Source organism: Denticeps clupeoides, chromosome 16 (genome assembly GCF_900700375.1).
Source record: "Denticeps clupeoides chromosome 16, fDenClu1.1, whole genome shotgun sequence".
Classification (NCBI taxonomy): domain Eukaryota; kingdom Metazoa; phylum Chordata; class Actinopteri; order Clupeiformes; family Denticipitidae; genus Denticeps; species Denticeps clupeoides.
The window spans coordinates 13047690-13065419 of NC_041722.1; the positions used below are offsets into that span (position 1 = coordinate 13047690).

Consider the following 17730-nt stretch of genomic DNA (forward strand, 5'->3'; position numbering starts at 1 on the left):
TATGTACACATTTACAGTTGCACGCATGTGAATGAGTTTAGTGTGGTACTGGCTGCTTGTGGGTTAAAGTGTGTGGAGTTGTGTGGCGTGTACTGTGCTCAGCTTGCGGTGTGTGGTTTTCACTTTCCACATTACTCTATCTCACTGTGTTGCTACTGGCACTCTCTGCCTGTGGTATTGGGTGCCAGATATCTGGAAAAGTAAGAATGACTCATGGCGCAGACTAGACCAATTTTTCTATTTTTTAATATTTATGCGAAAGTCAATTTTTCACAAAATAATGAGGTTTTCCACTGCCGCTGCATAAAGTGATTAAACACGCCTTCGCTCTATAGTAACCTAATGTGCACATGACCTCAGTAATCGCATATTAATAGACTAACAAAAGCCAAGTCAAGTAGAGAGCACAATGTTAAATGCTATTGAGAAATAAAGCCCTGAGTCATGGCATCCTTCCCTGGAAATTGCCTTGGATTTACAGTGCTTTTGATAATTTAGTGTACCAAGACCTCCATGAGGGATATTTATGGTGTCAGTATTTCTGTCGTTCTCTGCATGCATGGTACCGTACGAGAACTGAATTAGTTCACACAGGGCCTACAGTAATACGCCAGACAAACTGCATTATTGAGGTGGTGCAGTCTCATAGCAGATTCATTTTAGGACTAGTTCTGCAATGTCTTCTAATGTTCACAATCACTGTTAAACTTTAACATAATTTCTAGTCTCATACTACATTGTCCCAACACTAATGTATTTCCATAGTTATACCTTAATATATTAACTGCAAGCTACATGTGTGTGTGTGTGTGTGTGTGTGTGTGTGTGCGTGCGTGCATGCGCATGTGTGTCTGTTATTTAATGTTGATTATTACACTTAGTTTAAGAACATTACCCAAAAACAAATCAATCAAACAAGGACTGACATTCCAGAAAGGTCCAACCTCTACAAAGTATCCCCAATTTATCCAGTCAATACTTGTGTTTGAAGGTTAAAAATGTTCACAATTTTATATATACTTTTAAAATATATAGGGACAGTACAGATGAGGTACAGTGATACAGTAATATATATCATACATAACCTGTGCATGGAGTTCTTAAAACAAAAATTTGAGAAAAAGCAGACAGGAATGAAGACAGATACATTTTGTTAGTGTATTAAGTGTTAATGGTGTAAAAAGACCACAGTACTTCATCATTGACCTCTCATCTAGTAATAATGTGATTAAAGGGTGGTCTGCAAAAGTTAATGACCAATAAACGTGTCCATGATTAAAACGTGGGTGTGAGGGCCCCTGTAACCCTCCACTGCTTGTTAAATATGGGGGTGGGGTGGGCTGTTTGACCTTAAGGCCTTGATCTCAAGACAACTCATGGGGGCTCAGTAGGTGAGTCCCGGTGCCTTAGTAGAAGAACAGAAAGCCTGTGTAATCACTGCTCACATCTCCATAACCTTGAGAATCTGGATGTGAGAATTCAATAGTTTGGCATAGAGTAATGTCATTTTCCCTGTCCCCTTTTCACAGGTTTCCAGTTTGTGACTTTGACCAACTTCTGCTACGTTATACTACCGTCATTTAGATATGTTGTTTTTCAATGATTAGAATAGAAAGAATTAGCTAGATCTACTAGTGTGAATCTGGCCCGTTTTATTGCTTCTTTAATCAGTGCAACCATTAAAAAGGTATTTCTAATGATCAGTGTAATGACAGACTTTGGTTAATGAACACAGCATTCCACTGGATCTCAAGACTAATTGTTGCTGATAAAGTTCCTCTCTACACATATGCAGATATTCCATCATTAAAGGAAATTTCCTGCTATCAGGGTGACTTGCAACATTAACAACAAGTCTGGACTGGAAGTTTGACCCATTCTATGTATTTTTACTGCACCAAGCAATTGTTTCCTATCACAAACAAGGAAAACAACTGTAGAATAACTTGAGCCAAGCTTCCAAAGCAACAATTAAATACATTGCGGTGGAGTACTTCTTCCACTAGAGCAAAGGCTGAAAATATATAAAAATACAATCTCACTTTAAACAGACAACCTTTCCTTTCATCTTCTGAAAACATTAGTTGACAAATAATGGCTTCCAGGGCAGCTAGTGGAGACTGGTCAGGGTGGTTGGGTCCCTGACACGAGCAGCTCCACGGCTCATGTGACGTGTCCTGCGAAGAACCTCTTAGTCGCAGCTTCTGGAGTGTGTGGGCTGATCCATCGTGGCATGGAGCTGCGCATGTGGTGGTGTTTCCATCTAAACGCAGCAGCTTTGTGGACAGATTTAGGACACAAATGTAAAGAGTCTGAATTACGATTCAATGTAAGTGTAAGTGAAAAGGTTGGCCATGTCCCCAAAACCGCAGCATTTTTTCAGCCCAGAGTTTAGTGAGCTACACACCTATCTTCTTCCAAATCCCATCTTTCACCACACTGTAGACTGATAGCTAAGAGTTCACCATATTCTAATTCCTGAAAGATGATTTCATATAAAGGACCGCAGTAGTCATGTAGCAGAACAATGAGCTCATCTGTTTGTAGAGTCTAAACTGTAGATACTATGAATCCCGAGGAATTCTGAGGAAGCAAATGAAAATATCAGACCAAACAGGCATACAATTTGCAAATGATTTAGAACAGAAAAGTAATGTCCACCAACAAAGACGCTGCTATTAAAGCTTGATGTGGTTGGCAGGACTCTTTCCAGGGACTCTGAAGGTCCTTAGACCCTTGGAGGGCCCTACATGAATCCAAATCAGGCCTGGCTCAGGTATATTAATGTGTGCATATTATAGCTGCTTTGACATCCCAACAACAAACTTCACATGTAAAAAAAAATTGTATTTGAAAATTTGAAAGACGGTTGGGTGCAGCTGGGTCCACAGCATGCACCGATCAGCCTGACAACAAGGCTCTAAACATGGACACGTGCCGCCGATTAGGCATTCATCGCCCAGTTAAATTGAGCGGTTTGACAGCAGACATACGCTGCTGCATTAATGTGGACGTTTTCTTTACCTGAGTTCTTTGGTTTATGTTCCTGGCTTTATGCCACTTGTTTTTGAGTTGTTTTCTTTTGTATTCCTTTTCTGCCCCCATGGTTTGTTTATTTGTTTTTATTAAACTCCTTTTATGATCCAAGAAGCCTTGCTTTTGTAATGACCAACCCTCAGTCTTTACAGATGATAATATGGGCATCTAAGACTCGGTTTTATACCACCTTGTGTCACTTATTTGAATTAATTGGCATTCATTTATACAATTCACTGCCTAAGAAACTGAATGGATAGTTCCAGTTCAATATAACATGCATGGCTTATTAAGTATAAGTACATAATCAGCCATTTTCCACTCTAGGCAATTGGTGTGGCTACTGATTGTCTGTGGATGGCCTAGCAGGTAAGGAAGTGGACCCGTAATCGTAAGATTGCCGGTTTAAATTTCAAACTGTCGAGGTAGCACTGAGCAAAGTACCGTACCCACACACTGCTCCCCGGGCGCCTGTCATGGCTGTCCACTACTCACCAAGGGTGATGGTTAAACGCAGAGGACACATTTCGTTGTGTACTGTGCTGCATTGTATCACAATGACAATCACTTAACTTTCACCTAACACCCAAAAAAGTTCCCTGTCAGAGACAATGACAGTGTTTCCACTGGCCATTTTTTAAAAAGAAATATTTTCCTTGACAAGCTGGTTGCATTACTAGCAGCAGATAGTTTTTTACGTCCTTTTATCGCAGAAAATGCTTTATTCATTCCAGTCCACTGTGATAAACTACTTCTTGATAGTGCTTAAAATATCCCAAGCGACTATTATGAATTTCTTATTAATTGTTTTCACTAAATTTTGGTCTATATTTTTGACAATATGCAGCATTTAGTAAAAGAATGAAGATATGAGACCAGGAAGTGCTGTAGAATTTGCAGGCGTGGGGCTTATAAGGAAATCCCATTAACATTGCCTGTTGGTGCTGTGATGCGAGTGTGCTATAAGGTCAACATCAGAAAGAATAGGCTACTATTTCGAAAACGCATGTGAATGACCAAACATATATCTCCTTCCTTCAGTCACTCACTGCTGTCTTGGTCTTACTTGGCAGCTGTATGTGGAAACAGCTTGGCTTCAGTACTCAAAGTCAGCATAAAAAAAAAATCCTCTGAAGTTTCATGTTGCAGTCCCCGTTTGCCATGTACTTCAGCAAGCAAAACAGCTTAAATCGCCACTGCGGACGAGAGTTCTCTGTTTGCACAAACGAGTCCGTGTGGCACCATTATAAGCGGTGGAGTTCCTGCCTCGCAGGAGTCCCATTGCTTTAACCACAGCAAGACAGGACAGAAACACTGTCGCTACATCATTTGTATCCATCTTGAGCCAAGAATCCAGGCCAATTTATGAATCTCCACAGCCTGTCTGTAGCTGAAAGAGGCCAAACCTGTGACTGTGTCATTGGGTCAACGGTCCCCCAGTGGAAAGAGTGTCATTCTCTGGATTCCATTGGGCTGTAAATCAAATGAGACCCAGGCACAAACTCCAGTTTGCCCTTCTTGCTGCCTCAGTATTCACCTTCAATAAAAATCTGATCTAATGACCACCAGATTACTCAGAAGGTACAATCCTCAGGTGACTGTTACCAGTCCCTCAGCAGGGTCAGCACTCGTGTGGCCACAAGGCAAACGTTGCTCCTGTTTTGGACAGCAGATATTGATTTCAGACCTCCTCGCTCGTGGAAGAAACAGGATAATGTTTCCAAAAGCTAACTCGTCGCTCCCCTGAGGGCTCCCCCTGTTCTCCTTGAATTGTTCAGTGAATGAAATATCCGCACGGTAATTTTGGTTTAGCGGAACATCGTTGGGGAACATTTTCCCTGCTACCCCACTGGAAACAGTGAGTGAGACGACCCAGCTCCTGCTCTTAGATCTTGGAACCCTGCCTCCATTCAGATTAAAAAAAAGAAAGAAAGAAAGACCTTAATTTTAATTGTAGGCTGCTCTCGAATATATCATTTGTCTTACTGAGTTGCCATTTCTCGGACTGACAGCGGAAGATTCTTTAGCCATGACCGAAGACCCCACAATGCAAAACTGCCTCAAGTTCTTCTGGTTACCAAACCTTCCCTTTCTCCTGCATTTTCATAGCAATTTTTGATCCTTTTGTTTCCAAGGGGCTCTTGGGAAAATGCATGCTGCTTTTATTATACTGCTTTTCTAAAATAGGATTTAGGATGATACTAGCTTATTTACATGTTTATTCATCTGACTAAGAAATCCCTTTTTCATTCTTCTTCTTCAAGTGCATGTATACACATGGCTAATAGTTAAATATGACATAAACAGATTATTGCATAATTATTAGAAAACATAACTGACTATTGGGGAATTTCAATGGAATATGTAAATGGTTTATGCCTTCTGGTATAAAGTTGCCCAGCATATTTCACCTAGCAGCTGAATTCATTATACATCGCTGGTTCTACGTTTCTCCAAAGCCACTACAGAGAATCATCTGAAAGTTGAGTCATGGCAACTGGACTTTTTTTCTTTAATGTAGAGACGTTTCGTTCTGCATCCACAGAACTTTGTCATCCTGAAGGATAAATTTGGATGAATCGAGATGTCAGAGAATCTTCATAGACCACTACAGAGAATTTTATAGTGCTGAAGGTTCACACTCCCCATCTATGGCTTTCACAGTGGGGGACCTGGCCGGTACCCTGCCACCCCTGCAGAGAGGACTTCTCTCTGGCTGGGAGGGATGAAGAAAGTCAGCTGGCAGTGAGAAGGCCTTGATGACAGACGGCAGAAGATGACTTTTTAAGCACCCACAATGAAAGCAGTTCGGCGCTGGTTTCAGGTCACCTGCTGGCCCCACTCATTGGGAGTACTTTTCTTCGGTTCCTTGTGTACCTTGGTGAAGCAGGAACCTTCTCAGTAGGAGCTGATGAGGGAACAGTGCTCAGGCACAGGGAGGTTGGCATCTCCTTTGGGACCTGGAACCATTTCAGATATTCTAGACCTTTATTTGCCCATGATGGGTTCAGCAGATGTGGGTCTTGCAGATGTGGCTAAAACAGAAATCATGAAGTTTTGCATTCTTGATGTTGATCTTGCCAGTTCCATTCCTAAAAATGCTGCTATTGAAGTGATTGGAAGCACATGCTCATTCTGCATGACCTCAGCCCAATTTAAAGGCTTTTTGATTGACAACACACAGTATGTGTGTTGCATTTGTCACTGCAAAAAAGTGAAGCTGTGGTTACAGTTGCAGGTTTTGCAATTATAAGCTTACATGGCACTGAATATAAATCATAACAGTAATGAAGTATTTTTATGGGATAGAAACTTGTACGTGAAAAAAGCCAAACATGTATTTTTCAATAAAGTGAACATATTCAGCAATATGTACAGTAGGTTATTTGTACTAAGCTCACACAAAAATGCAGGCAGCATGGTTGAAGTCTCTTTAAGGGCTTCATATGGTTCAGAGTCTGTGTTCGAAACTATTTAGACAGGAATGTCGTAGTTTGTCAAGCAAAATGTGTGGTAACAGCCCATACCGAGCTGGGAGCGTCTGTCAGACGGAGTGAGGGAGTGCAGGATGGGCCGGCTTGCCTGCTGGCCCAGGGTGCACCTCCTTTTGAATGTAGCCACAGACCCCTCCTACTTTCCCCTGATATAGCGGAGCGCCCCGGAGCAGCAGTGGAGTCAATAAGAACAGAACCTCTGGAGCTCCTCGGCCCTTGCATCTCACAGACACTGACAAATGGAGTACTACTACACTCTGCTGCTCTGGATCTGCACGCTGCTGCTAGGTGAGCATCTGTCCGTCCATCTTTGTGTGTGTGAGAGAGCATGCAGACAGCAAATATGTGTGTGTGTGTAACTGAGAGAGCAAGAGAGCATCATTATGAAATCTGCATTGGTATGCTGGGGAAAGATATGATACATGATATTGGAAAAATGAAAGAGTTGCAAAATACATACATTCAACCACAGATCATTGTGCATGGAATGTGTGTGTGAGAATATGCATGTTTGCATGATACCATCAGTATGGAAACTGTTATGATATCACATTCTTTCTTAACAACAATCGACCCGAGTAATGATAATCAGCATGCATATTCCAAGGTGTGTTTTTTGTTATTTCATTTTTTTCCATTTTGGACATAAGCCTGGTGGTTGTCTGTGGGTGCTATGGGATGTGGGATGGATCTCTCCCACCTCTTCCTGAACCTTGTGGCAGAAGCAAGGTTCCAAGAGCGGCTTCTGCATGGATCAAGAGCTTAGAGCAGCCTGACAGTCGCACCCTGCCTTTCATTTAAAGCACATGGGCACTTTATGAAACCTCAAGTTGGTTTTATCTGCTCATCATCAAGTGCACACGGTTAATGGGTCTGGGTCAATTATCAGTGTATTTACCACTCGGAGGGAGAATTCTGGCAGCATCAAGTGTCCTAGAGGCAAAGAAAAACACAAAGATTGTTTATATTGCCCCCCCATCATGCATCCAGCTGTCCGTCATAAAGATGAATAAACACAAATGCATAGCATTCATTACAGTATAGATGCTCAAGGCAGGTGCTGTTTAACGGCTTTATGGCCACATGAGGCGAGGAAAAAACTGACTTTAATTTAGGCTTAGCGTTTTTTACACTTTCATCATGGTTTGGCCCTCCCCCCCCCCCCCCACTAAAAACACATGGACTGGTGTTTGGCAGTGACACGCATTGTCTGGCTTTGTTGTGACGCAGCTGACTGGAATGAGGGGAGAATGTGGAGCTCTGGGACATTTTCCCTTCATCACCAATAGATAATTATTATAAACGTCGGGGAAGAGTGTTTCATTTTAGTGCTCTTATTCTGTGGTCAGTTTTTCCTTTTTCTCTCTCATTTTTAATGGAGCATATTTCACTTAGGATGGCCTTAGACAGCCTGTGATTTACAAACAGAGCAGCGGAAACGTCCAGTTATGTATTTGCTTTTGTTTCTGGAATGTATTTTTGGCTTTTTAGAAGTTTACTTTTGTTCTCTCACTGTAAAGAGTTCTGAGAAAATTTGTGTCTGCTGATGAAATAGAAGGTTGCTGAGAGCCAGAGCGGTGATGTGGGCTGCAAATTTGCGGCAAGAGAGGACCGTGATATCAAACCTCCATTCTTATAAATGATGTTATAAAACCAGTCTCAGATCACATTAACCCCTTTAAAGAGTGAGCTCAGTCGCCCAGTGCCAGAGGGTGCTGTTCACCAAGCAACACCTTGGTAGACATCCCACGTTCACCCAGTTCCGACTGGCCGTTCCTCTCTGTCAGTGATTTGGCGGTGATTTTCAGAACATTTCTGCAACCCCCCGGCCTGGCTGGTATCTTTCCTGAAGGCGTGAGAAAGCTCAGCACCAACAACTCTTATCTGAGTAGAACTTCTGCATCACATCAGGACATGACCTTAACTTTGACAAGTCCACTGAGCTTCTGGGAGTTTGTACATACCAAAGACCTCACCCTATTTGCAAAGAATGTTCTACCCAAACACGTAAGTTTATTTGTTTCCATCAAATGAGCATAGCTTGACTGCAAGAAGGAAAACTTTTTGTGATTCACATTTGCATTGCAGCTGTGGTCTCTTAGCGTAAGCCTACCCTGACGCTTTCGGGGCTGGATGAGCCTCAAATGTTGTTTCTCTGGTTGCTGGGAATTTTACATTTTCTGGGCATCTCTGTGGCATCCATGTGATGGAAGATGCCATGGGACTCGTTTGCATAGCTCATTTGCACACCTCATACCACCAACACCATCCATGATTACTGTAATATTATCTGTAAACTTTAAAGATTCAAGAGATTTCTTGTCAGTGTCTTGAAATACTGAAATTTCAGGTACGTATGTCAGGTTTTTTGGTATTATGAGCCAAAAGGCCAATGGGCATTAACTTTGCATGAACCAATCATACATTCTATGCATGTACTTTATAGAATATGCCTTCACCATCAGATGTACAGAGAAATGTTCACCACAATGACAGTGGAACAATATCCCAGATGTGAATGGGGTGCCTGGCTCAGGCCATCGGTGGCCTGCAGTCAATGGTGCTGTGGTGCATCTCCTGTGGCATGTTTCCAGGCCAAAAGCGGCGCAAAAACCCGTCCCGGACACACTCACAGGGCTAAGGTTTATTTATCTGGGCAGAGGAAGCCATACACAGGAAACCCAGAAAAGGCTCAGGAGCTGCTGATATTACTGGGAATATTAAATAGCTCTGCCACGTTAGGGGTTTAAATGGAAACTGGAGCCCTTCCACTCCACTCGTTTCCTTTATTTCAGCAGCAGAGCTGGGGTCTAGCGCAGTTTGCGTTCTATAACAAGCTCTAAGGATTCAAAGTGTCCACAAGTGCGTCACTTCTGTTTTTTCGCAGTCATAAGCATTAACACTGGACTAATGATGAAAACATGTGTGCAAACAATTTAATATTTTCCCGAAAACATGAAAACAAATTTGTAATTAATGAACCTCTTTATCAAGGACATTTTCCCTATTATTTCACACACTCATCGGCTTCCTTTAAAAAAAAAAAGATCAAAGAAGAGTTGAATGTTGGCCATCATGAAGCAGGAAATGAAGTGAGTGGGAACGTGTCAATATTTAGATGAATGGCACACACATAGCTGCGGGCCATAATGAATGGATTGGGAGAGTGTTTACAAGGGTGAGTGTTTCAGAACAAGTGCCAGTCGGTGCGGCAGATGCATTGTTTAATGCGATCTTTCAGCAGCGATTACTGTTCCTTACACACATCCATGTCAGGGATCAAACTCTGCATGTGTTTTAGTTGAAAGGAACCGAACCTCCAAGGTTATGAGTTTGAATCCCAGATTGGACGTGTGAGGAGTTTGCATGCTCTTTGTGATGCATCGTGCATTTTGGTGCTCCATCTGCTCCTGTTTCCTTCCTCCAAAGGCACGCACAGTAGGTTGACTGGCGATTCTCAATTGACTGTAGGTGCGAGTGTGTGCATGAATGATGTGTGTGAGTGCACCCTGTGATGCGCTGACACCCCACCCTGGAAAAGACCCCACCCTGCACCCAGTGGCCATGGATCGGCTGAGTAACAGGACTAAGGTGGTTAGAGATAGTGAGTGAATGAACTTTGAATACATAAATTAAATGTATTCAGGTTTTTGGGTGCCAAGAGTGAAAAGCAAATCTGAGTGTCTTGTTCAGTATTTGGGATATGTAGACATGCAATTATGTTAATCCAATCAGAAGATTTTCATGTGTGCTACATGAAAACCGGACTGTTGCATTTCTGATTAGAGCTCAAGTCAGTTAAGGTCAGCTGTAGCATGCGTTGTGTTGCTGCCATTTGTCAGTGTCATTTCACCAACTGAATTAGTAGCCCCAAAACAATGCACTTCACCACAGAGATCACAAGCATGGGGGGAGAATAAATAAACCCCATGACGATTCAGCGGGGACATGCTGCAGACATATCTGCAGTCCATATGCCTCTCAGCTGCCAATGATTTTGTCTCTCAGCATCGCAACCAAGATTTTTTTTCTCATTATTATCAGCATCAGAACAGAGTCTTTGTTATTTTCGCTTAATCAGGCCATCATTTCACTTGGCACAAGATTATGGTACAAATATAAATGGCCTGTAGAAATTTCTTATCACTACTACTTAACACTCTTTTCCACAAAAGGGGATGATAAAATGAGAATCGCCAAACCAACAATCTGCCACTGCAGACCATCGAACACGTGTAACAGCAGTGCTAACAGAATCTTGCAAGGTTAGTTTAGGATTCTTTTTACTTCAACATCAGAAATTAAAAAATGTCTTTCGGGCGGTTACAGAAAACACAGCCTTCGTCTGCAAATTGTCCCAAAGTGATTGTAGCCTTGACAGTCCATACTTTTCTTTGTCCAATTGGGGTGTTTCATCAATAAGAGGAATGAATTTTGGGGTTTTGTCTACATCCTTTCCATGATCCCTCATAAAAGTTTCACCAAATCTAAGAACTGATTCTTAATGCAGATTGGTAGCATTTCTGTGTTTAAATGGACTTTTTGGAAGCCACGCTGTGGCCTCATTAATCCATAAGAACAGAATACCTCGGCCATGGTGTCAAATGTGGAGCCAGAGCGATGATATTCAGTGTCAGGAAAACATTCCTGACAGGTAAGGAAACAGGCCCATGATTGAAAGGTTGCTGGTTTGAATCTTGAGCCATCAAAGTTGCCACTGAGATGCCAAGCAAAGCACCGTCCCACACACTGCTCCCCGGGCACATGTCATGGCTGCCCACTGCTCACCAAGGGTGATGGTTAAAAGCAGAGGACACATTTTGTTGTGTCACCGTGTGCTGTGCTGCAGTGTTTCAGTAGGGTGGTAGTAGCCTAGTGGGTAACACACTCTTCTGGGTAACCAGAAGACCCAGGTTCAAATCCCACTTACTACCATTGTGTCCCTGAGCAAGACACTTAACCCTAAGTTGCTCCAGAGGGGGACTTTCACTGTTACTACTGATTGTAAGTCGCTCTGGATTTCACTTTTAAGATTTAACACTACTCACAGTGTTAAATAAAGGTCCAAGGGTAATTTACATTTACATTTACATTTACAGCATTTATCAGACGGCCTTATCCAGAGCGACTTACAATCAGTAGCTACAGGGACAGTCCCCTGGAGCAACTTAGGGTTAAGTGTCTTGCTCAGTGAGTGTCTTGCACTAGGCTACTACCACCCTATGCAGAAGGGCTGGTGTTTATCTGTGACTTCAGACTGCTCTTCCTTGGTTAATTTGTGTGTAATCTCTGATCTGCCACACGGTAGCTAAACAGGTTTCATCTGCCAGCACTCAACCGCAGGTTAAGAGAGATGGATTTACAGGAAGTCAGAAGTTCAGCAGGGTTTTAGCAGCACCTAGTTTGTCTGGCAACGGGATATTTTCCTTCTAATTTGCCTCCTTACTGAATTCACTTCCTGTGCTGACAAATGTAAAACACTACATGATGTCATTGCAAGGCCCATATTATCCCTCTCTCTTTTTATCTCCTTTTCTGACAATCCTTTTAATTATAACCAGAACAAAGTCTTTCATCCATTTGGTAGTACACAGAGGTTACGTAAGAGACAAAAAATCAAACAGCTTCAAGCTTTGATCAATATGCACTTTTTTATTTTAATGAATATGTTGTCTACTAATGGGATGAGATTCTATGTGGTAACTACCACATGCTTTAATCAGGAGCACAACGCAGTGATTAACAACATCGACTCTCCCAGAAGCTCGGAAGGTGTCCAGGTCATTTTTTTTTACAGGAAATTCAGGATTATTCAGCATAATGAGACATTATTTAACACCATTATATAATTTCAAAACATTTTGAAAAATCTGCCTTTACTGGTGTCTTTAGCATGTTTCTTAAATACATAAAAAACCTGAGTGTCACGATGGCTGGACATGGCGAGGAAGAAAGACACATTTGCATGACATCACAAAACAGGGGTTTAATGGTGAACAGGACAAGGGAAACATCCCCAAACAATGGCCCGACGGCAAACAGACACGAAAAGGGCAGCTTTATACAATCAAATACAGGTGAAAACAATCAGGAAACATTAGCACAGGATGAACATGAATCTCCAGACTCAGAGTTGCCCCTGCCGGACCAGATCATGACACTGAGAGATGAAGACATCCTCTGGCAGTGTCAGTTGGACTGACAGTGTGTTAATATATTTTACACTCTCGCATTCAAGCCCCATTTATGACACAGGGTCAGGAAGTGCCCAGATTTGTTTTGTGCTCATGGGACTGTGTGGGTTGGTCATGAGATTGTTTAGACCAGTGGGGGACATCATTTCCTGCAAAAACAAACTGATTCTTGAAAATTTGTGATAGGGAATTTTAATTTTGTCTCCTAAATTACTACAAAATGTCAAGAAAAAGACAAGAAAGGCTTTCAAACCAAAGAGAGGAGGCAGTTTAAGTGAAGTGATTGTCATTGATTGTCACAGCAGGAACAGCACTCAGTGCACACAATGAAATGTGTCCTCTGCTTTTAACCATCAACCTTGGTGAGCAGTGGGCAGCCATGACAGGCGCCCGGGGAGTAATGTGTGAGGACAGTGCTTTGCTCAGTGGCACCTCAGTGGCACCTTTCCGGTTCTGAATTTGAACCGGCAACCTTTAAATTATGGGTCAGCTTCCTTACCCGCTTAGTTGATTTCCTTACCCGCTTAGTTGTGATTTAAAGTTGCAAGTGTGAGTTAAAGAGTTATTGCACGTATTAGCAAAGCAGTGTGACAAATACACAAAAGTTAGGTGCACAAAATGACAATGACAAATATATATATATATTCCAATTCTGCTATACATATTTATTTATTTGTTTGTTTGTTTGCTGGAGAAAACACAACTGAACAAAATTAAAATAAAGTCAAGATTCTCAGTATATCTCAATTTTGGGATGAATCCTTCGGTGGACACAGCCTACATTAAATGAGATGGATCTCAAGCTGTGTGGATTCAAAATTGGATCTTACAACTGACCCAGGTCCACAGCTCATCCAGGACAGAGCACCAGCCCATCACATGGTACAGTCACAAAAATTCACACACACACACACACACACACACACACACACACACTTAAAGTCGTCAATTCACCTAGTGTATATACCTTTTTACTATTGAAAATGGAGTGCCTGAAGGAGATCCACACTAATGCAGGGAGAGCGTATTAACCTTTTTTTGGTCAAAAACTGGCCTACAGGAAAAGCATGAAGCACAGATTTGGTACTATAATCCCCCAAAAGAGCACTTCTAATAGTTAAATATAACATATGTATTCCTGTGTGAAACAGAAAAATCTACAGTAAATAAAGTCAAATGGACACTTCAATCTGATATAAGGGAGTGATGTTGGATTTGAGGGCCAAAGCTGTGAAAAGTGTCCTTCATCTAATCACAGTTCTTTGCCTATTGCTCATTATAGCCAGACTTCTTCTATGTATTGTCTCCTACCAAAATCACTGCTATCACTATGTTTGTATGACCTGATAGACTTTTTCAGTATAACCACTGCAAAATCTTTCCACTGTGCTCCGGGTCATCAGCGAAGTGCTGGCTTTTGGAACCAGTCGTCATGGCCAGTAAATACAGCTCTCTGTCCAAACATGCTGCTGTTGGCCTGTGTTTGACTCACTGTCTGTGCTTCCAGGGCTCCATGAATGTTTCAACATTGACACCAAGAACCACAAGATCATAAAAGGCTCCAAGCAGGCTCAGTTCGGGTACACGGTGCAACAGCACGTCGCTGGGGGTCAGAAGTGGTAAGAGGCTCCTCTGTGAACTTTCTCTGTCATTTAGCTTAGCGTGCACATCAAAATTATAGACACATGTTCCTTTCAGCACCGTCCAAAAAAAACACACAAAAATGGCAGATTCATTTGCTCACCCTATTCAAATAATTGCCAGTTGCTACCCAGCATTTCTTTGTAGTGAGTACTTGCAGAGCATTTCCTGATATATGTACTTATAGAAGCACCAGATAGAAAGGCCCCAGATAGTGAGATATATGACATGTGGTGTACTGAGATCATCTCAAGGCTGCGCTGATCTCCTGGAAAGCCGCGTATGATGCACCAGAGTAAGTTATGAGAGCTGGAAGGCACATGGCTGAGGTCATTGCTGTCATTTTTAGCCCATACCTGACTCTCGTCGTTGGCTGCTGCTACAGCAGTGATGATAGGGATTTGTCACTGGCATCAGCACAGTGTCTGCTGGCCGACGTCTCTGAGACGAGTTTTTTCTCCAGCCACTCTGCTGCTGAAAATGCTGTGTATGTGATTGTTGGAAAGTGTTACCAACTCTCCTTTCTCATTCGTGCAGTCTTTCCAATTTTCTCATTTTAATTACTCGAAATAAGCATCACTGGCATATCCTAATAGCACATTAGCACAGACAAGACAGACTGCACTCATTAGTATGCTAATATGAAATGTACTGCCCTGCCAGAACTCTGATGAGTCGGTAGCTGATGAGGTATTTGTCTATAACTTATAAGTTAGCAAGGTTTGCACTGATGATACCCGTATAAGCAGTATAAGCCTGCTTACCAATACCTAAGTCACAATAACAATGAAAATGAACATTTTCAAGTCTACATTTTCATGTGTTATTGTAATCACCATCAATTCATTTTGGGGGGTTCAGTGTATCTTTTGGGGTACTATTCTTGAACTGGCCCATAGCGCAGCGCCCCCACAAGTGTTGGGGATTGTTTGCTAGTGTAAGGTAAGGTGGATCTTTTTGTTGGTGTTTATTTATTTCTGTCAGCCAGAACACAACTTTCAGGAGGTTTCTAGATGGCAAAAGAAATTTAACCTGCGCCCAAAAATACACTGCATGGGAACAAAGGATCCAATCCTGCTGTCACAACAACAGAAACCTTTTTTTCAGGATTGCACATAAACCTGTAAATAGTGGATTTGCATGTTCACCCTCTGACAGTAAATGTCTCACCATGTCACGGTGGAGCCCAATGAGACCTGACAATGGTTCCTGGAGCTCTGATTGCAGGGTACGTCCCTTGATCCCCTTGATCCCCTCACTCCTTTATTCCAAAGTAAAGCCCTATATGTTTGTTTGTCCATTTTAAAGTTGAAGTATTGTTGCACTAAATTCGCACCTGGGTCCTCCTTTCTGTTCCGTGGCATTGCATACACGTAACTTCATATATGTTATATATAGTTACCCGTTGTGGCAGTTTTAGGTACTGGGGTATTTGTCAGTGACAAGTAGCCGCATTTGAACTTTATAATGGTAACAGTGCATCTCAGATTATTACATAAAATGATCCAACAAATGATGAAATGTGCCTGTATTTAACTTTGGTTTTCCCAATACATCAATAAGAATGTTCTCAGTAGCAGCATTTCCAGATAGACCCCCCTCTCTGCATTTTTGTATTGCAAAAGCATCTGGAAATAATCAACAGACCACAGGAACATTTTTAAACTTCGTATATGCGTGCATGAGCGTGCATGCATGTGAGCATGTATCTGTTCCTCACTTCTTTGGGACTGTCAGATGATCCCCAGAGGTATTTGGCACCTTTCCACCAAAGCAAGTCTGATTCACTCTGACCAACACTGACAGTAAACAGTAACAAGTACTCCTAATGTTATTAATATGTGTTGTCTATTTTAATGACAACAAGAAGTCTTGCAAAAGCAGGCTGTTACTGTTTCCATGGTAGCCATGCTCTACTTACTGACCCGAGGCTTTTCTCTACCGAACTTTCTTTTACTTGGCACTTATAATATATTTGTCCTGACAATCCAGGTTATTCATCATGTAGAAAATGTCTCGTTTGAAAGCCCTACAAGGGCAGATATAAGTTGGATGGGGGGGTCACCAGAGACCAATTTCTACTCTGAGATAACATCCCTCAGACGAAACGAAAATCTGTAATGATTTAGAGTTGGTGCACTGCAGTAATATGGACTCCTGGCCAAATGAGCGCCCATTTTGCCATTGAAATTGAATTCAGTGTGGCCCAGATCTCTACTGTGGTCTTTCTTTTTTCCTGGTTCTGAATGCCTTATGGATGATCCGATCAAAGACTGTTTCAGCATCCGAGTGTTTAATTTTAGTGGAGGGATTCAGTAGATGGAGGCTGTGTGCTGTGTGAGGCCAAGGAGCCCCTGGACCTGAGGGAGTGTGTGTTGCTTGGATGGGGAAGTGTAGCTCTGTGTCAGGTCGGTGTTTCTGGCCAGAGCTGTGAGCTTATTCTTAAATTCATTCCAGCTTCAGTCATGCCTCATGTGTTTGTACAACATCAGCAAATAGTTTTAGGTGGACTTTCTTGGCCATTCAAAGGTAGTTATTCCATCAGAATGACAAGCTCTCAATGTGACAATAAAAATATTGTAACGTTTAGAAACACATTCCAGTTTTGTGCTCCCTGCAGGTGGGACAAGCAATGAACTTCTAAATCCTGGCCAGGATTAATATATGATGTATAGACTGGACTCTATATAGGGGTGCAAAGGCGAGTTCCGCATTCAAAGGCTCCCCTGAGTTGATAACGGGTCTGAGTCTGCAGTGGACATCCATGTGTAGCAGTGCAGCATCCTTATCTTGCTTTTATGGTGGCTACATGAACTGTTTCTGACCATGTTTAAATTTTATTACCACTTAGTACTTTAGTAATAACACAGTTTATATGTATCTTATTTTTTCATTTTCTCCAACTTTTGGGATTCGATCAAAGCAGTTGTCGTTTGGTAAAATGAGCTACAACCCTTTTTATGTGTCTTTTCCTGATGGTTGAATGCGATGAATGTCTTAGTTGTCCCAGGAATCCACTGGTGCAATGGGGTAGTGTTTTTTTAAGAGTCCCTTTGATGTAAAAGCTGCTCTCCTATGTGGCAGCATGTCCCCTAGTGCCCTCTAATCTTCTGCTCTTTGGCCGGAGAGAAGCCAGCAGATAAGATGCAGCATGTCTGTTTTTTATTCTTTTATGGTTTTGTTTTACTTGTAAATTTCCCGCAACACGATATGTTTTAGATGAATTAACCTGGAAGGGTTAAAAGAGTGGCAGTTATTAGCCACATTTTTGTGGTATTTATCCCTTTGCTGGCTCGTCTCTTGGAGTCTTACAGTGAGTCTATTTCAGCAAAACCTCAGCATGATATTTGGACTGAAACTGGATC

General features: G+C 42.0%; 1 protein-coding gene across 1 annotated transcript in view; it reads left to right on the top strand.

The window, feature by feature from the left end:
* The first annotated feature begins 6697 nt into the window (after window positions 1-6697).
* Window positions 6698-17730, top strand: part of itga11a (integrin, alpha 11a) — a 36171-nt gene continuing 25138 nt past the window's right edge. The window contains exons 1-2 of the mRNA XM_028956280.1: window positions 6698-6818; window positions 14232-14343. Coding sequence (XP_028812113.1) covers window positions 6770-6818; window positions 14232-14343 — 161 coding nt within the window. The 5' untranslated portion in view covers window positions 6698-6769. The remainder of the gene's footprint in view (window positions 6819-14231; window positions 14344-17730) is intronic.